General features: G+C 33.0%; 1 protein-coding gene across 1 annotated transcript; it reads right to left on the bottom strand.

Annotated features, from left to right (window-relative positions):
• Window positions 1-98: 98 nt before the first annotated feature.
• LOC120145182 (187-kDa microtubule-associated protein AIR9-like) lies at window positions 99-14,532 on the bottom strand. Its single transcript, XM_039159073.1, is given in 37 exon segments — window positions 99-517; window positions 734-865; window positions 959-991; window positions 1,410-1,468; window positions 1,977-2,108; window positions 2,470-2,625; window positions 2,972-3,153; window positions 3,363-3,501; window positions 3,974-4,047; window positions 4,169-4,376; window positions 4,556-4,677; window positions 4,769-4,964; window positions 5,067-5,186; window positions 5,271-5,344; window positions 5,449-5,533; window positions 5,672-5,840; window positions 6,038-6,156; window positions 7,058-7,226; window positions 7,481-7,608; window positions 7,788-7,905; window positions 7,998-8,182; window positions 8,779-8,826; window positions 8,933-9,033; window positions 9,508-9,643; window positions 10,044-10,134; window positions 10,136-10,332; window positions 10,547-10,661; window positions 10,800-11,032; window positions 11,404-11,505; window positions 11,580-11,679; window positions 11,760-11,825; window positions 11,960-12,022; window positions 12,135-12,200; window positions 12,292-12,363; window positions 12,473-12,538; window positions 13,057-13,128; window positions 13,499-14,532. Coding segments are annotated over 37 exon segments (5,148 nt in total). The 5' UTR covers window positions 14,342-14,532; the 3' UTR covers window positions 99-340.
• Between the last annotated feature and the right edge of the window lie 7,283 nt (window positions 14,533-21,815).

Genomic DNA, 21,815 nt, shown 5'->3' with positions numbered 1-21,815 from the left:
TATTGATACAACACAGGCGTCTACCGTTACAAACCTCGAGAGCGGAGGAGCATCACAAGTCAACCATTGAAATATGATCATATGTTAACACTAGTGAAACAATTGTCAATAGAATAGTGTCATTCAAATTAATAATGTACACACAAGTGAAACATCGGCACTGCCGATGCTTGGTGCAAACAGAACACTGGATAATATATACTGTTTACAAGCAAAAATAATGAAGACGACAATGGCACCGAAACAGATAAAAACCTTTGGTGAGAGAAAGCATACAGACCTAAACAGGAAACCTACAGTTTGATTGCTTTTTGATGCGTTTGTGTTTTCTGACCAAGTTTTATGTCTCTATCTTAAGGAGAGAATTGAGAGATGTACTATTGAACCGCTGAGCAAGACCACGGATCACAAGAACAATAACGTCTCGGAGGTATCGTGACTGCACCACGAGGTCTACCTCACTTTCGCTGTCCACCACGATCTTAAGTCGGCGTTGGTCATTACGAAAAGTTTCCACCTGCCAGATTTTAACAAAAAAGAACTATGGAAGAATGGCACAATGATCAAAGCTTTCTAAGCTGAAGCATCCCTAGTTTAACACCCCAGAATCTTTTTTTTAAATAAGAACAGGTCCCTGAATAGAGTTATCAATTCATTTAGATCCTAAAGGAGAAGAGATGAGGATTGCATTGTCTAACAAACTAAAATTATCTCTGTCAAGAAACAAACTTACATGAAAGGGCGGAGCATAGGTTCCACGTATTTCAGTAGTAGGAAAAGAAGTCTTTGAACCTGGCTTCACAACCTTGATTCGTTTTCTGTTAATTTCCAGGATTCTTCTCTCAAGACACCCTTCTCCTGGAACCTGCAATATGAATAGTGATAAAAGCATATATTATTCCTTCTTTCTGAAAGAGAACAGCCGTATATAGAACTGAAAGAGAAATGAAATAATAACCTTTTTTGGGTTGCGGTCCTTGTCACATAATACCTGTTCCAGAGATTGAAGCAGTAAGTCTCAGAAATCGAGAAATATTAACAAACTATGTCAGTCCATCTGTAAGTATCAAATCACTGTCTTACATTTTTCAACTAGTATTTAGTCTCAGGTGGATTTCTATGTTATTCCCTCCTTTTGGCTCCTATATTTCTAAATTGACATTACATCTATTGGAATAAATAAAGTATAATAAAAGTCTCTGTTTGGTGCTGTACAAAACTCGAAATAATGAATAACCTAAACTATTCTTGTGACTTTTGAAGTCAATTGAGTAATGGCAGATAGCATGCCTTCATAGTAATAAAAATAGAAAGATGCATCAACACCACAACATACGTATATTAAGGGAAAAACTTATATATGGTCAAAAGAAATACATATTGCTTCAAAACAAGGAACATAATCTCACCTCAAACTTTACGGATCCGAGATCAAGCTTCTGTTTTACTTCTTTGTAAACATCAGGCTCTGCAATTTAAACAATGCCCACATAAACAAAAGGAAAAAACATTAAATGCATGAAAAATTGAAGAACAATATGTAAAACAATTCAAAGTGCCTTCGCCACGTTTAAGTTGATATTTTGTTGTGGGACAACATACACATCTAATTACTATGAATAGAACTCTACAAATCATCTAACACTAGATAAGCTCATGCTCAACCAAGCAACACGAGAAGAAATTCGATTAGCCCAATAAAAAACTTCAATAAACTTTTAAGAAAAAATAATTGTGACCTTCAACAGATTCTTAGGATTTTTTTTATTTTATTAGCTGATAATTAGGGATTAAATTTAATTGTTCTTTCCTTAGCTCTATTTCTTGTATATAGATAGCCTTGCCATTATCTTTTGCATTACACAAGATTGATACAATTCTCTCTAATTTCTCTATTTCTCTTCCTCTAAATCTCTGATTTCAACAATATAATAATAACCATTCAACAAGTTAAACAAGAAGAAATTCGAAATTACCAACTGCAATTGGCTCAGTTGATGCAGAAGTAGGTTGCCCCTCAACTCCATCCTCCCTTACTGGTGTATAAATAGCAACCAACCTGTACCCTACGTCATCAACATTTGCTTCATACATCCTCCCTGTTTCACCTGCAGGATCAATCCATTTTCAGAACCAAAAAAAATTGGAACTTTGACTTTATGCCTTTAAATTCAGTTGATAAATAAGTTCCCTATAATCTCATAAGAGACATTTGATATCTTAAGGAAGGAGCCAGGCAGTATATTCTTCTTCTTCCCCCAGATCAGTCAATCCTTAGAAATGTAAAAGGATTGGAACCAGGACATTCCAGTATGCTATAAAAATATTTATTACCAAGAAATTATATTATCAACTTTTGACCAAAAACGAGGGGGAAATATATTGTTACTGGCATCCAATGATTGGAAATTCAATCAAACAATTATATAGATATCTAAAATCCTTGGCAGACTCATGGATTTTGCATACCTGGTATAGATATAAGATCAGGACTGCCAACCATTGACCTAAGCCACTGAATTTTACTTTTTCCTTCTTTTCCTCCAAAATAAGTGCCACACACGGCATATAAATTGGTGTGAAAGCCCCTTCCTTCAATCTCAAGCTTATCAATTCTTGGAAAGCCTGAAGAAAAAGAGAACTCCAATTATCAAATAAAGGAGCCGAATGATAAATCAACAAATGATTCTTAATATAAGCAACAGCATTAGTAATTCTTATATCCCAACTAAAAAATGGACCCACATTTAACTTTAAAGGACTCTTGAACATCAAATTTTAGTTATGGTGAGTAGCTCATGTAGAAGTAATTATTCTAACACACCCAAGAGAAATCTTTCTTGATGACAGGCTCATAAACATGATGACAGATGATGAATGAATGAGCTATAAATCTATAACCATAATGAATTTGTTAAAGAGAATTTTCCTTGGGAGTAAATACAGTGAATGAATGTGAAATGCAAATAACCTGGCAATATAGGAGCAGTCTCAGCATATACTGGCTCACTTGACCTTCCGAACACATCGGTCACAATGCATTCACATTTTAGGCATCTACCAATTTCCTCAAAGCGAACTTTAAAAGAGCAGGAGTGTTGTGAAGGTAATGGCTCAAAGGATGTTCTATCCCCTGTTTCTGATGAAAAGAACCTGCAGGATACCTTATATGTTACATTAAAACAAGATATGAAAACAAAATTTCATTTTCACTGCCTCTTCATGTTCAATGCTTTTTAATTCTTCATATTGATTTCGTTCTTAATTCAGCTTCATGTTAAAAAAAACCACAAGAAAGACAGTATTATAGACTTCAGTGGTTGCTTTGGATCTTAACAAGATTATGTATGATGTGAAAATACCATTGATAGAACACATCTTTCTTGTACTTGCTCCAAACGCATTGCTGGGTTTCAGTTTTTGGAATCACTTCAACAGCAGTTAGTACATCACCTTCGATTGCCTTTCCGGTAAGAGCAAGCATCTCTACCATTGGAAGCTCTGGTGTGCAGGAATTTTTCAAATTCAAATCAAAATAATGCTTTTCAAATTGCAAAAAATAATTAAAGAAATATGTTGTACTAAATATTAATTGGGATGTGTTCAAGTTCTAGGAGAAGGGGTCGAGGATTGGATAGAAAATCTATGACATGCTGGTAATAGTAATACTCTCCTCTCATATACCAAAACAGTGCTAGTATCTATTGGTTGCTGGTATGAACTATAATCTGGTTAGCTGAAACAAGTTCAGGCCTAAGTAAACAGGCTTGAATCAGAACTCACATAATTGAAGCAGAAATATACAAGGGCAGCAGAATTACACCAGATGGGGCAGGAGATACAGGTAGACTATATAACCAACAAATAAGGAAATTCTAAAAGTCTTCCCAAATCCCAATTTGTTTCCTTTAAAGAAATCATTAATTCAAATAATGATTCGCTCCCAAGAGACAAAGGCTAATGTTTTGCTTACCAGGTAAAACAATTTCAGATGGTTCAGACAGCCTAAGTTCTCCAACAACTGAATCTGATCGAACTGGTGTGTACCTGAGAGAAGCATTTAACAGCTTAAAATGAATAAGTACAGCTAAAATTTATGCAATAAGATGACCGGATATCAAATTTATGAGGGTTAAATAACAAAAAATGAGTATAATGGAATGATTACCCAAACAACAAACGGCAGTTATAATCTGCATCAGTAACCTCATAAGTTTTAGCATTAGCCCCATTGATGAGAATGATTGTTCCATCATTAGTTTCTCTATACCAACTAAAGAGACTTGACCCCTCATAGCCACCAGAATATTCTCCCTCCCCAGAGTACATCCCTGAATCCAGCTTCTTCACACAAACACTAGACACAACGGGAGGTGCTGCAATATATTTGCATTTAATGTGATACATGAAACGGTTCAAAACAAATGTAGCATTAACATAATATGAATGCTCAAAACATTCAACTCAAAAAGAAAGTTACCATGAATATCAATGGCAAGTGCATGTTATTCAGTATTCACAATGGACAAGAAATAATGAATAATCTCAGATATACCTGGAATAACTGGTGAATTGGAAATTGCAACTAATGGCTTTCCTGATTTCCCGTCAACCCGAGTGGGTATCCAATGTAATACTAAATAAGCATCCACATCTTCAAGTGATGGAGTATACATGCTGCCAAAGTAGAAGGTATCAATAAATGTTCTCTTTACACATGCAAAAGTTATACAGACATCCTGAAACCTATTGCAATGTTAAAACTTACGATGCCTGACCACAGATAACAACATCTTCAGAAGAACTAAATATATCTGCCAATACAGACCCATTTAATTTGTTCTTTGATCTATACCACGTATACTCTCCAACACCTTCCTGTCCACCAAAATATGTTTTCAGTGGGACAATCTCCAGGTTCTGATGGCAATCAGGAATGATAAGGTCCAAACCTACTGGATCCGCTGATACAAGAAAATTTTGGACACAATCATGGGAATAAGCATGGTATCGAGTGTACAAATTTAAAAATTAAAAAAAAAACAATAATGAGTTGTACAACTCACCAGGAGAAATCTCATCAGATATTATGCTCCTAGGATTCCCTTTGACTCCATCTTTGCGAATGGGAGTGTAAACAAATTCAATATTTCTTCCCACATCATCAATAGTTAAATCCAGAAACTCTAGAAAGATATGCAAGAATTTCAGCTTTGCACCTCAAATAGCTATCTAGAAACTTTTAGTTAAGATTCAATAACAAAACTCACCATCACTACTTCGTTTCTCCTTGATACCACTGTTTTTCAGTCTAAACCATTCATGCAAACAGTCTCCCCTCTCCCTGAATCAAAAACAAGGATTTCAGTTCTACAGTGCCTGTTTACTACAATTAGGATATAAGAATCAGTTCTCATCGAAATGATTGCATATCACCACAAGTCTCACCCTCCAATATATGAAGCGATGAAGCTCAAACGTTGTCCCTCCATCATTGATCCAAGAAACTCCAAAGACTGACAAGTAGGAAGACCTGCATTTCAAATTCAATTTCAAGATAACACCTATCTCCATCATTAATGATTGAAACAATTGTAACCCAATAGGTAAAGAAGGAAATGAAAAATAGGAAAAGAAAAGAAGGTTTTAGATTAGAAAGTTAACTCTATACCGGCTACAATAGGCCCAATTTGTTCTGAAAGAACAATGGGACCGCGAGCCCAATCATTTCTCACAGGCTCACATGAGACCGAAATAAAGAAGCCAATATCATCAATTGATGGCATATATGATGAGCCATTAGCACCATTAATCTCACATTGAGAACCATCTGAACTAGCCTGCAGATATACATATTAAAAGAGAATAAAATTTTACAACTTTAATAATTATTCAAATAAAATTTCATCTTCTTCAGCTTAGAATACCAATTATATTTTTCATGTGAGCACGAAGAATACCAGTAGCAACGTTTCATGAATAACGCATAAGAGTAGGAAGAAAATAGTAGTTTACAGGAAAAAAGTCAGATAATTACCCTGAACCAGCGAAAAACTGAATCTCCCTCTTCACCACCCCAGTACTTTTTCTCAACACTCAAAATAGTTCCTTCAACAGCATTTCCAACAATCTGCAGTGCTAGCAATCTTGGGCTTCCTGATCATCAAGAAGCACAAAGCACAAGAACTGGATCCAGTTATTCCAAATTTAGCAACCATGAATGCACCAAAACATATTCACATTTAGAATAAGAGCAAGACAAGAACATAGGGCTTAGATGAATGAAAAATAACCAGCAATCCATATTTAAAAGGAAAGTTAAAAAGGACGTTAGATATAAAGAAAATGTAGACTCAAGTTCATTCCATATTTGACATGTCACAATGCGGACACCGAAAATGTATTTCATATGCAAACTAAGCACAATGAGGTTGATTATCACTTTGCAATATACATCTCTACTGGATACATGAAAGACAGGAAACCAGCTAGGTGAAATAAGCATAAGATTTTAACAGGAACTTGAGTTGAATAGCTCCATAACAATTTGGGCATGATTAACATCTATACAAACTTGAGCGAGAGCATTACAACTATATACAATGTTAGGGACTGAGGATTTAGTCATGGCCAACTATTAGGGCTTTGATAGGTTATTTCTTAAGTTCTTTAAACCACCAGAATTTGTATACATGTTAACTTATAGATAGAATCGACTTATAATGGAATTCAGAAGAAATCAATATATTAAGATTCTAAGAACATCCTAACTGCTCATTTGAATAAATAAAATACCTCTAGGCCCTACTGCAAGACGAAACACTAAGCCATTAAGATGAAAATGACTCAAATGAGAAAAACTTGCAATCCTATTTAACAAACTTCTCCTAAGTGCCATTTTTTCTGATTCCATATTTTTTCTCCATTTTCCAATAAAGTAAATTATTACAATTACTTGTTTTGAACTCCACTGGAAAATTTTCAATTTGTTAAAATTTAACATGTTGGATGAAGAAAGGATAAATAAGAAATGCTGAGATAAAAGATGGAATGTCACCTGGACGAATGCGTTCTTGTCCCAAGCAGGTTCTTGGCTCACCTACAGTCCCATCATCACACACCGGAATACACTGAAAGGAGATGAATTTATCAATTGCATCTTTGGTTACTCGATACTGAAGAAGCCCCCGAACCTCCTGAATCAAAATGCCTGTGTCATTTTCAACCTACAGATCCCAAGAACATATAAGTTAGTAAGAGTGAAACTCATTTACAAAAGCTTAAGTCAGATGCTTTTAACACCTTTATTCTTTCTTGATATTTTGGAACTGTTTTTTCTTCTTATTAGAGAAGAATCCAATGATTACAGAATTTCACATGAAACTTAATACATTTAAAACATCAAAACTTAAAAATGGGACTAAACCATTTTGCAAGTTAATAAAGCCATATGAGAACCCTAGTTAACATAAATACATACCTCATGAAGGTACCAATTGTAGATACTTTTTCCTTCATGGCCCCCTATATAGCCATATGATGCTGTCAATATTCCACCTTCATTATAATCACCCGTGATAGATAAGAAATTCAGGCTGGGGGGGAGAGCTGTACAGATTAAAAGCATAAATGTACATCAATCAGATAAGTAAACTGTTAAAAAACCTCAAAAAAGGGTTGAGATCAATATCCAAAGTTAATATTCAACCTTCTGTTATTTATTATTCTCTTTGCACTGAAATCCAACATGATAAGCACATAAACAGGAAGGAAACGAAAATGCTTACTCTCTACTGCTCTTTCTGATATAACATAAACTGGTTCACCAGATTCACCATCAGGAGTCATCGGAGTATACTTTGCAACAATATAATAGCCAACTGCTCCTAGAGGTATGCGGAATGCCTAAATGAAGGTCAAACTCAACTCAGAGTTTGCATCAAGCATAAATGTCAGGATGAGAGACTACATGTGCAAATGTTTTAATAACAACCAACCTTAGCAACCTTGGATGTGCTCAGTGCTTCAAGCTCATTCTCACCATTAAGTACTGAAGAATTTGTTTTAAGCCATTGTACTCTACTTGAACCTTCAGTGCCTCCCGTGACAGTACCAGTCACAGTAATCTTACTGTTCTCCCTCAAATCACCAATTATCTTAACATTTGTCACTTTTGGTGGAGCTGGAAATTCAAAAAAATAAGATCATAAAAACAAAGAAATCCATAACAGGTTTTTTATCTACAAGGATGATAAATGTTAAATAAGACTGAAATCATTATATCATAGATAATATGTCTCGCTCCAAGATGGTAATGTCATGTGTAAACTAATAAAGCATAAATGATCAGCAAACTGGGAACATAAACAATAGCTTGCAATCAGTATAAGCAGATGAAAATACCTCACCATAAAAATTAAAGAGAAAAATTATTTGGCTTAACATTCAACAAGGATGATGTCATGGGCTAGTGAACATTGTTAAAATATTAAAAAGGTGTAAGCCCTACAGTTTTATTTTATAGTAATGATGATAGAGAAGTCAACCACAGGTTGCAGTGGGCTCTTATTTTTTTCATGCATTATGCAGAATAAATAGGTTAAGAATTCACTCTAAAAGCAAACCAAGCAAAACCTCTTAAAATGGAATTTAATTACAATGATATCTGTTTACTCAATTGCAAACTTTTTAATTATGTATATACTAGTCCTACCAATTTAATATCGAACAATGACAAAACATAAATAACCCAGAAGATATAAACATAAATAAGCGTACCCTGCTTCACAGTACCAGAGACTATTGACACAGATTCCCCTTCCTGTCCTGAAAAGAAAGTGAATATTACCACATTAACATATGATTTACAAGTTGCTCGGTTGTACTGGTAAGAAATCCTGTAAAATTTCAAACAAGGATGAATTGGATATACCTTCAAAGTTTATAGGTATATATACGAAAGCCAAGCATCTCCCAACATCTTCTTTGGTCAAGGTATACTCAGATGTACCACTTGTAACGATCAGAAAGTCTCTGTCAACAAATTCCAGTAAAAGGATGTGTGAAGAACTAAACTAAAGGTAATATAATGCAAGAAAACTGTGTGAAAACAATGTTGGGATTAAACCTCTAGATGATTTTTAATGGAAAAAATTCAATCAACATAATGAAGGAATGATTAAGAAATTATTTCCATACAACAGAATGTATACTCATGTATAAACATAAGAGAGCCAAGTGAAAAAGAAGGCTGTAAGAAAATAAGGCAAAATAACAAACTGTATAAAATACGAAGATATATGGAAATTTTTGGAAACAGTTTTGCAAAAGAAAAAACATCAAACTAATAAGTTTGCAAAGCTTTATATGCACAATAGAGAAAAGGGTCAACTCATGTAAAAGGAAATGCATGATAGATATAAAGAGGGGGGGGGCTAGGTTAACGCATGAGGAGAAAGGATTAAATCCGTTAATTCTCCAAAGTACTCATTTTAAAAGTGTACTAACCCAGTCTCCTTATTCTCACGTAGCCACTCAAACTTGCTGGGACCCTCTCTTCCTCCAAAGTAATTGCCAACTCCTCTGATGACATTCCCTTCTACAGCATCTCCAACAATTCGGACATTATTGACGGATGGAGGAGCTGCCAATATATTTCAGTCATTTAAAATTGGAATTCGAAACAGAAAACACATAAGAAGATGAAAGCCAGGCATAAGCTCCTATAACATCTAATTAAGTCCTCAATTTAGAACACCTTTCTTGAACTGTAAAATGAACAGAAAGAGAAGCAGACTCAACAGGAAGTACAAACCTAGTTAAACTTCCAAAGATGTCAAGACTTCAACAAGATATCTATATCTTTTGAAGAAATGGCATAACAAGGTATAGTTAGCAGCTTACATGCATACAACAATGTGAACCAGTTAATAGAAATGCAAACAACTGCTATATAAATCGCATGCAACGGGGATATACATAAATATAGAAGACAAAATTAAGTCATATCAAAGCTGAGATATGCATAAATTTTCCCCACACACCTGCTTTTACAAAATCAGTATACTTATACTGTGGCTCCCCTTTGGCACCTTCTTCTGTAACTGGTGTGTACATAAAGACCAAAATCCATAAGTTTATTTAAAAGAAATCCACAAACGTACACATATCAGTAATGGGCAAGTCCTAAAAACACTAAGAAGCATTCTTACCTAGCAACACCCTTCCCAGGAGTCCCACCACACCATGCAACCTTAGCATGACCCTTGATTACATTACCTTCCACCAGTTCACCATGTACTTCAAGGTTTATAACCTTTGGAATTCCATTCCCTTCAAAAGGCAGAGAAGCAAGCTTTAAAAGTAGAGAAAATAAGACAGATTTGTACAAACTACAAAGTGAAATGAACAGATAGTATGCAGGTGCATAAAATTATAAAGACTTGTGTATAGATTCTGCTCTGTGCATGCATGAGCACTAAGGCATATTGCGAAAAAAGAGAAGAAAATTACGGAAAACTCATTAACCAAAAGACAAAGTATATACCTCGCGCACCGGGAGATGATATAGCAAAAATTGGAGGATAATCGGTTTCCCCTAAAACTGGAGTACATTCCACTTTCAATATTTTATAAATGTCTTCATGCTTCGGCCAGTAAACCTAGACAACCACATGATACCATATTTAGCCAACAATAATAAAATTAAGGAAAAAATGACATTACAAAACATAAAATAGAAGTATTTATCACCCCAAATATGTTTACAGAAGAAGTGACAAACTATCCTGATCAATTACCTCATTATTGGCATCAGGAATAGCAATGAAATTTGAAAGTGTTCTCTCCCCCAGAAACCATTGATACTTTAAGATTATATCTGAATCAGTGCTCAATGTGCTCTCTTGAACAAAAACAATGTGACAGCGACAAGCATCCTCCTCAAAAGGTTTGTCAATGGAGGCATCTTTAAGCAGATAACCAGGAGGAAAATTATCCTTCCATTGCTCAAAAAGGAAGCAAAATGTAGAATCTGCTGAAAAAACCATACATTAAATACCAGGGGTGAAACCAGGTCTTTTATACGGGTGGGGGGCATTGTAGACACAACAAAAATTTTAATATCTATAAAAATACAAAATATTTAAATATTTTGAAAAAAACTAAAAGTTTATGGCCTAAGATACGGTAAGGAGAAAAAGTTAGGATAACATAAAAATGTCAAGGTATAACTACATTTTTATCTTTTTCCCTTTCCTGTTACTGCTGTAGCAACACAAGAAATCTCAAAGTGAATGCTTTGATAAGTACATCTCATGCCATGTGTACATATTGCATGCCTATATTGGTGCTATTTAATTTGCAAAGAAAATAGTAAACAAGGAGTTATCACAAAATTCAAACCTGCAGCATGGTCTGGACGAGAAAATTCCCACCCATCCCTAATGCACAAAGCTGTATGTGCAGGATAACGCTTTGCAAGTGCTAGCTCATCTCGGGAAAGATCTATAAGAACGCCCCTTATTAATTCTGACGAGTATCTCTAATGCAAACTTATAGATATTCAAAACTAGAAGTACCTCTATCATTAAATTTCTTCAAGGTAGGCCCAACAAGCAAAATTGAAGCAGCTTCCAGATGAGACATCTTAAGTATAGGGTTCTCCTCCACTCGCAAATGCTGTGCCACATTACAATTAAAAAACACATCATGATGTGATACATACCAGCTTATATCATAAAGTCCAGGCACTCACTAACCTCAAGAACAGGAAGATAAGGAAAACCCTTTAGAGTTGATATTCTGTTTTTGCTGGCAGCTAAGACCTGCACAGGAAATATGAACGATATTATATTAATAGTACACAATAAACTGTCAAAAATATATTTTTTTATATATACTGTCAAAAATATTTGAAGAATAACCAATACCAATCAAATAATCAAAACTGAATGTAAACCTGTAGTCGAGGTTGACTTGCCATCGAAAGGGACTTCAACTTGTTTTGAGCAACAGAGAGAAACTAGAGAGAAAAAAGGGAACAACAAAGAAAAAGTACAAAAATTTAGAAGGCTAAAATTAAATGTGAATCCTGGAAAATGATCTTGAAGATAGATACAACTTTAAGAGCTCACCTCCAAGTTCGGTAGCTCAGGTAAACTTGCAAGTGAAGTGATTTGATTCCCAGCAAGATATAATTGCTGCACAAGCAATAAATAAGGACCTTGAAGCATGGAGGAAACCAATATTTTCTCTCAGCATTCAAGAGAGAAGTATGCTAGAATGGCAAACCTGTAAAGCTTTGCAATTTGCAAGAGGTTCAAATCCAGGCCCTTTAAAATCATTAAAGCTCAAATCAAGAACCTGGAAAGATAAATTACCAATTTATTCATAAAGATAAATAAAATCAATCAGTTCCAATGTATGCCTCGACACACACAAAAGACAGTGTGCGGTTCATAAATTATCAAACCTTCACTCGTGTCAATATTTCAACTCCTTCCACTGTTGATAAGAGATTGTCTCTGAGATAAACAAACTGCCATATAAAACAATCAGCAGAATGACAATAATATGGAATTCAAGAAAATTTCTCCAGTAATATTCTGATTTCATGACATATTCCAGCCAGTCTGAACAATAAGATCAGACTGATTTCACTTCAGTTTCTAAGTTCCCTCTTCCCTGCCTCTAAAACTTATTGCTAGATAAATAATCACACACACACATACACACACACACACGCTTTATAGTTATATAACGTTGAAGGAACCGATACTTATTTCAGTATTGAGGATTTTGCACATCAGACCTAACAAATCAGACCTAAAAATAGAAAACGCCCCAAATGATGGAGCGGCACGTATAAGCCACACATACACTAGCAACCTAAGTGCTTTTTCTCTTATCGAACCTTAAGTGTATGGAAGTTCAACCATTGCTTTACAAGAAAAAAAGGGAAATAGTCCGGTGTGGGGCAGCCTCAAATGCAAAAAAAAACAAAAAATTCCAATAAAATGGGATAAATTAATACGTCTAATAAAAGAATCAGTTTACCTCTAGATTTGGTGACAAGTTCAAGCCACTGGCATTAAGGCTGCGCACTCTATGGCCTCTAAGATCCAATCTCTGATGATGCAATGGAGAAACAAAACAACTAGATCAATTAGAAGCTTACCCGGAAGAAATATGACATTTGATGACGAACCATTGAAAAGCCATAGAAAGTATAACATTCACATTAACACACAAAGTTATATATTGAAGGATAATGAGATGTATATCTATGTAGATAAATTCAAAAAAGAAAACAACTTTAATAACAGTATAAACTACTCGGAGATAGCTACTTGGAGAGTTAATCAGCTCATCCTAGAAAGAGACTGAGTAGGTCCAGAAGCATACCTATAATAACCATGACTAAATTGTGGACAATGTTAACATCCTGATGCATACCATCAGATATTATATGATGTAACCATGTAACAGGTATGCTTACCACATCATCACCAGCTTTTGTCTCCACCTGGGGAAGAACAATAAAACGTGAATCTCTACTGTCTGGGGTCACCGTTTTCTTTCGCCCAGATAAATTAGAACTCCTATCCAGGGATGTGGACAGAGACCCAGCTCTTAAACCACTGGATACAGTAGGCGAGCGTGTGGCTGGAGAAGAAAGCTTTGAAATTGTCTTTCTACTTGTGCTACTCGCAGTGCTGTCCACTGATGAAGAAGTAAGCCTTTTCAAAGATGAAGAGGCTGATAACGATGGCTTTACACTGGACTTTCTCACAGTTTTTTGTAAGCTTGTATCAGATGCAGTAGATGTACTTAGACTTCGACCCACCGGAGACACTGGAACTGACTTTCTGGTCTCTGGAAAGTTTGCTCTGGATGTGGGTTTTGTCGCCGCTGAAGGCAGTGAACTTCTTCTGATTTCAGGTAGGGACCGCCTAACTGATTCAGTAGCCGACAGGGCAGTGGGTTTCTTGCCTGCAATAGAACTAGCATTGTTCTGCAGTCTTGCACTAGAGGCTGATGACTTCTCAGACACGCCCCCTGTGCTGTTTCTTCTTGGAACAGCAACAGAACTGGATGATCTCAGTGAAGAAGATACAGTTGACTTGGCAAAACCTGAACTTAATTCAGTTCCATTTCTAGTATCACTTCTCTTCCTGGTTGAATTAGCCGGGGTTGAGACTTTTGTCTCTGCTGCTTCACTAAATTTCCTAGGCTTAGCAACCTTACTCACACTTCCCACCGGACTTTCAGCAAACTGGTGATCCAAATTCAGGGACTTTATCACCGGGTCTTCACCAGGTTGTACCTCGGGGTCCTCCATTTTATGCTACAATACAAGCTCTAGCAAATCAGAAAGAAATGTGTCATTCAACCCATTGAAGTATTAATCAAACAAACTCAAAATTGATACTTTCCCACATTGTCGTCTCTTTAAGAAATTCCCAGTGACAAAAGTAGAAAGAAAGGAACTAGACAGAGCAGCTTTCAATAAATTGGGGTCCCCTTAAATCTTAAATTAATTAAGACACCCTGGCCAAAATAAGCTCTAAATTCCCGTTGCTTCAAAAGCACACCATATTTAGCGGGGGAGGGTTACCAAAGTTCTACTTAATTTCATTTTCATTCTAATATAAGAGGTGACTGCCTAGTTTGGTGACCGACAAAAAATGGTTAAAAACTAAAAGAAAGCAAAAAAGAAGTATCGACTTTAAACGTTAATAATGCGCACTCACTGTAACCGACGCATAAGTAAGGTGTCTCTTTCCACCCTTTAAAACCAAATTGAATAAAAATTAAAAATAAATAAAACAAAAATGGGGAGCTCTTTTTTCCTACCCACTTTCTTCACTTTTTCTTAGCTACCAAACGGATAACGATGCAACCAAAACATAAATACGCCGAAAATTAAAAAAATAAAAAAAACCCCCATTTTTTCTTAATAAAATCACTTACAAAGAACAAGAACTCGACAGATAAGCTCAGGTATACGAATTATACAAAGAGAAAAGATCGTGCTCGGATCTAGCGCACAATGCAGGTTCTTCAGCTAAAACTGAAGTGTTGTCACTCAGATCTAACGGCGAGAAAAGATAAAAACAGAGAAAAGCCCAAAGGAATAAAAAACAAAGCAAAAGCAAAAGCGGAAGAAAGAGAGAATCTCGTAAGGCCTTACCTAAATGTAGATCTGGTGAGGAGTAGTATTACCGCTAGGGTTTTTCTAATTTAGCAGAAGAATAAGCTAAAGCATGTAAGTTTGTGAAGAAGGGGCAAACCCCATAGCTGGAAAAAAGGTAAAGAAGTTGGAGAAGATAAGAAAAAAGGAAGCTTAGTAGTTGAAAAAGCAATACATAGAGTGTAGTGACTGTGTGCTTGTTTATTTGTCTCTTTGAATTATTTCTGTTTTAGTGATTATAATAATTGACGCCGTTTCGAAAATGGCGGAAAATATATTAGTCCTATTTGAAATAAAGAAAAAAAATATCTACTGAGTCCACTCAGTCAGTATTCGAGACATGACTCGAATCGTTTTCATTTTGGATAATATATTAAAGTGTAAATTATATATTTAATATTTAAATTATCAATTTTTATTCGTTTTAGTATTTTTATTTTTAATTTTTTTTAAATCACACTTAATGTTTAGTTTTTGTTTTATTTTAGTATCATATCGTTAAAAACTTAATTTTTTAGTACTTAAACTATTAATTGTGGTTCATTCTAGTACCTAAACTTTTAATTTTTCTAAAAATTTAACGTTAAATTTTGGATGAGTACTAAATGAAACAAAAACTAAACTTAAGGTATGCTTTTGAAAAAACTGAAAAAAAATGAACAAAAACTAAACTTAAGGTATGCTTTTGAAAAAACTGAAAAATTATGTACTAAAATGGATCAAAACTGATAGTTTAAGTGTTGAATGTATAATTTACCCTATATTAAAAAGTGACTTTTTGGATAAAATACACATCAGATCACTCAATTATATGTTTTGTAATAAATGGATCACTCTTTTTTGACAGTTACAAACATATCACTCAATTAAAAAGTTATTACAAATATATCATTAGATGTAAAGTTCATATAATAATAGTTTTAGTTATCAAATTTATATATTTCTATTAATTTAGTTTTAGTTTAAATTTAATTTTTATATTTAACATTTTAATCAATTTAACAAATATATCAATAGATGTAAAGTTCATATAATAATAATTTTAGTTATCAAAACTTATATATTTATATTAATTTAGTTTTAGTTTAAATTTAATTTTTTATATTTAACATTTTAATCAATTTAATCATTTACTTTTTTTACGTTATATTACCAAACTAAATGAATATGTCGAATAAAATCAACTGATTAATTAGATTATGTCATAAAATAATTAAACTTTTGTTGGGATTTCGATCAAGCTCAATTGAACAACCGAATAATTTTTCAAGAGGAGGTGAATTCGACTCTCAACCAAGTCTACATCCACTACCTTAGCTCCTCACTAAGTATTCTCCAACAAATTCACTATTTTTTGTTCTTTATTTTTGCAAGATAAAGATATAGCATTTACAACTCCCTAATTTTTCACATGATAAGCTAAAATCAATCCCCTTTTACAAAAGGAAAAATATATAAATAATAAAACCTCTAAAAGGTAGGGTGTTTTCAAAATTATGCTCACTAAAACACTGATATTTACAAGAAAAAAGGAAAATAAGAATGAAAAACTATTCTCTTGTGATTGATTGTTTTGATAGTTGTTCTAAATCTTCTTCAAGTGGATAGGTGTTCTAACTCTTCTTCAAATGTCCTCAACTTGTTTTTATAAGTCGTAATGAGTTTGTGGTCGTTTCTAGTCGTTGGGGATGATTTGGAGCCATTGAATATTATTTTTCTGCAAAATAAAACTGCCCAAGACAGGGAGTATTGGTACTCATTTAATGAGTATCGATACTATCTTTGTAATATTTAAATAAAATAGTCGTTAAAGACCGTTAGGATTGACCAGTATCGATACTATGCTTCATGGTAATGATACCACAGTGTAAAGTAGTATCAGTACCCCTTTGAGTATCGATACCTATTTTGCATTTTGGAATTTGAGTTATTTAGAAAACAATTGGTAGTATCGATACTACCTAGAGAGTATCGATACTTCTCTTACATTTGGTATCGGTACCACGTGAATGTATAGATACTGTTCATGCAATATCGATACTTCATACCCAAAAAAACGTTTTGTGCTCAAATTTTAGTTTAATGGACTTTGAATTATTTTTGAAAACTTTGAACAAATTCAATCAAGTCCAAAAACATTTTGTCTTAATTTGTTATATCAAAATAGACATAGTTCAACAATTTTCCTTTTTTGATATAACAAAACTTTTGAAAAATTATTTTTGACAAAACTCCCCCTTAATAAAATATTTCATGAAAAATATAAATATTTGTAAAATATTAAAGCTCCCCATTTTTAATGAGAAATTGAATTTTTCAAATCTATACTTCTCCCCCTTTTTGTTATATAAAAAATAATTCAACTTTAAAGTTCAAAAATAATAATGGAGAGTAAGTAGTAAATTTTAGCATAAAATCATTTGAAAAATCAAAGCTCCCCTCAATAAAAGCATTCTAAACAAAAAAAATTGACTTTAAAAGCTTGACACTTAAAAGACATTGAATTTCAACAAAGATGAACAAACAAGTTAGTAGCACAAGAAATTCAATATATCAAAGTCTAATAAACTTTATGCAATACCAATTTTTGTATTTAAGTGCATGTGCATAAAACTATCAAAAAATGTTATGTATTTGAAAAATTGATATCAATTGTTAGAGATATATCATTTGCAATAAATCACAAGCATAAACATTTAAATTTATGTCAAAATTAAAATTTGTAAAAACAAAACATTTAAAACCAATTTTGACCAAAATTAATTATGATGAACTAAAAATTATGAAAAAAATCATTAAAACTTTAAAATGTCCATCATAATACACTTTTTAACATGCATGAGATAGAAAATCAACACAAAATCATTTAAGTTCAAAACTCATGCATGCATACAACAAATAGGCAAGGCAACCAATTAATCAAAACAAAAACATTAAGCTTAGAGGTTACCCATTCCATATCAAGTGTGGCTAGAGCATTTGAATATATTCACTTTCATCACCATTGCTCTCACACACCTACAAGAGACATTTATTTGGATTTTGATATCCAAGTTGCTTTGGATCCTTGAATGTTTAATTTTAAATGTTTTCATTTCTTTAAATGGCAAGTATGTTCCCATTGACCATGAAAATGATAATGTGAACATTTTGTCATTTTTAACATAGAATAATTATTTTTAGAAATGATTTCTTTTTCTTTTATTAAGCATCCAAGTTTAACCTTCAATTCAAGATTTTCTTTTTCCAAATATTCAATTTTGGTTTTTGAAAGCTCAAAATCATTTTTCAAAATCCAATTTTGCTTTTCAAAATCCAATTTTGCTTTTCAAAATCCAATTTTGCTTTCAAGAGAAAATCATTTTCAACTTTAAATTTTGATACCATTTTCTTATATTTGGAGTTCATAGTCTCGAAATCCAAAATATAATTCATCGTATGCATCTTGTAACTCATTGAAAGAATATGAATTAGATTCACTACAGTTAAAAGATGCATCGGGCTTCTCAAGAGCCATTAAGCACACCATCTTTGTTGGTTATTCTTTATTGTTTCCATGAATCTATTCGAGCTTATTCCAAATCTCCTTGGAATTCGAACAAGAAGAAACTCCTTCATAAATATCGGGACCAAATAGACAAAACAACATGTGCATGGCTTTAGCATTTGTTGAGTTTTCTTCCATTCATGGGCATTCCACTCCTTCGTCTTATTCTTTGAAGAAGAGTAGACGTTCTCGATCATCTCCCATGCATCAAGATCATTGGATTGGATGAATAGCTTCATTAATTTCTTTCAATGACGGTAGTTGGCTCATTGAAGTATGGAGGCTTGTCGATCGGTTGGGAGTCTTCCATTTAGAACGAGTCAGAGGTGGAAGTCATCTTCTCGGTTGTGTTGAAAATGGATAGAGCTTCATCAAGGATCGTCTAAAGGTTGTTAGACCTTCTAATGAGTCATGCTCTTATACCAATTGTTGGGATTTCGATGAAGTTCAATTGAACAACCGAACAATTTGCCAAGAGGGGGTGAATTGTCTTTTTGAGTTTATGGAGTAATGAGAATAACTGATAGGAAAATTTGCACAAGGATTTATAGTAGTTCAACTTTTCAGTCAAGTCTACATCCATTACCTTAGCTCCTCACTAAGGATTTTCTAACAAATTCACTAATTTGTTCTTTCTTTTTGCATAATAAAGAGATAACATTTACAACTCCCTAGCTTTTCATAGGCTAAACTGAAACCAATCATCTTTTACAAAAGGAAAAAGATGTAAACAATAAAATCTCTAAAATGTAGGGTGTTTACAAGATTAGGCTCACTAAAACACCAATGTTTACAAGAAAAAATAAAATAAGAATGAAAAATTCTTCTCTTGTGTTTGATTGCTTGGATAGGTGTTCTAACTTTTCTTCAAGTGTCCTCAACTTACTTTTATAAGTTGAATGAGTTTGTGGTCGTTTCTAGCAGTTGGGGATTATTTTTATGCAAAATAAAACTACCCAGAATAGGGAGTATCAGTATTCCTTTAATGAGTATCAGTACTACCTTTGTAATATTTAAATAAACTAGCTGTTAAAGACCATTGGGCTTGACCAGTATCGATACTATGCTTCATGGTATCGATGTCACAGTATAAAGTAGTATCGGTACCCCTTTGAGTATCGATACCTATTTTGCATTATGGGATTTGAGCTATTTAGAAAACAACTGGTAGTATCGATACTACCTATAGAGTATCGATACTTCTCTTACTTTTGGTATCAATGCCACGTGAACAGTATCGGTACTGTTCATGCAGTATCGATATTGTAAGAACAGTATCGATGCTACGTACCCAGAAAAACGTTTTGTGCTCAAATTCTAGTTTAATGGATTTTGAATTATTTTTGAAAACTTTGAACACCAAAAATATTTTTGCCTTAATTTGTTATATCAAAATATTATAAAACATAGTTTAACAAAAATACTATTAAATTAAATTGGTGAAGCATCAAATAAACGTTAATTTCAAATTTTTAATGATATAAAGTGATTACGATATAATATATGCTAAAAATCTTTTTTTTTTAATTATTGACAATGTACACTCTATGACACAACTACTTGAACTCGACTTTCAAGGAGAACAACACTTATTTGTATCACTAAGGTTATTCAATGACTCATACCATTTGACAATAAATGTTCAATCACCCTATTGTAGTCGTTGGTGCTCGAACTCATAACTTATAAGAATAATAATAGTTAATTTAACCATTAAAGTAATTTGATTCGACTCAGTATTTCAATTTAATAATGAAGTAATATACTTATAATAATATTCTAATTAAGTGAAATATTTAAATAATATATTTAGAATTTAAAAAAATAATATTTTTTATTACCTAACATAAAAAAAAAGTAATAGTAGTTTCAATCAAATTTTCATTTATGTTTTGTTTATTATGTTTACGGATATAACGAAAGTTATTATAATAATTACGAGCAATTATGTAATAACAATTTCGAATAATATCATTACTATAATATAGCCTACGCTTACAGTGGATCACTATTTAAATTTCTATCTAACATATAATTGACATATGATATACTTTACCCTTAAAATAAGGGTAAAGTATAATAATGGTCACTGAACATTTTTGAAACTTGCATTTAGGTCCCCCAACATTTAAAACTTGCAATACAATCCCCCAACATTTATTCCGTTTGCAATATGGTCCCCCAACTTAAACCACAGTTAGAAAATTAGGATAAATTATATAAACGGTCATTGAACTTTTCAGTCACTTGAATTTCGGTCCCCCAACTTTTAAAACTTGCAAAACAGTCATCAATTTCATTCTAAACCCCAATTTCCAAAGTAATTCAATTTTATTCTAAACCCTAAATTCTAAAATACTTCAATTAAATTCTAAAATACTTCAATTTAAGGTAATATAGGCTTGAAGAAAGAGTTCAAGGCACAGACACAACGAATAAAAATATATTTATATAAATGTATATATATTTAGATGTATAATAAAAAATATATTCATATATTAATGTATGAATCATTATATTTTTTGAATATTTTATTTTTAATAAGAAATTAAAATTATTAATTATTTAGAAATACTCAACTTAAGATTATATATATAATCATGAATTATAAATATGAAAAATATAATTATTAAATTTAGTTTAAAAATATATAAATCTTAAATTTATTCTTTTAAAATATTGTATCAACTAATATTTAAAAAATATTAAATCTATCAAACAATTTATCAATATAATATTTTTTTATTGTAAAAAATATAATATTCCCATCATTTATTGCTTTCAAATTTTTTGCCGAAGTTCAAATCTCATTATTTCCATTTTACATTATTCTTTTTTTTCTGGCATTGGTCATACTATTAGTATATGTATTATTGTATATCTCTTAACACAAACGATGGTGTTAGCTTAGTGGCTCCACCTATATCTTTCATTTGCGTGACTCAGGTTTGAGTTTGCCCAAGACCCAAATTTTACTTCTTTGTAACTTAATTTCTTCTAATTAGGAGGTGACATGTGTCACCAATAACACATATCATGATCATGTGTTAACACATGTCAGATCCTGATTAAATG

The sequence above is a fragment of the Hibiscus syriacus genome, unplaced genomic scaffold (assembly GCF_006381635.1).
Source record: "Hibiscus syriacus cultivar Baekdansim isolate YM2019G1 unplaced genomic scaffold, ASM638163v2 tig00110893_pilon, whole genome shotgun sequence".
Lineage (NCBI taxonomy): Eukaryota > Viridiplantae > Streptophyta > Magnoliopsida > Malvales > Malvaceae > Hibiscus > Hibiscus syriacus.
The sequence above is the reverse complement of the archived record's forward strand: the minus strand, read 5'-3'. Positions and strand labels throughout refer to the sequence as shown.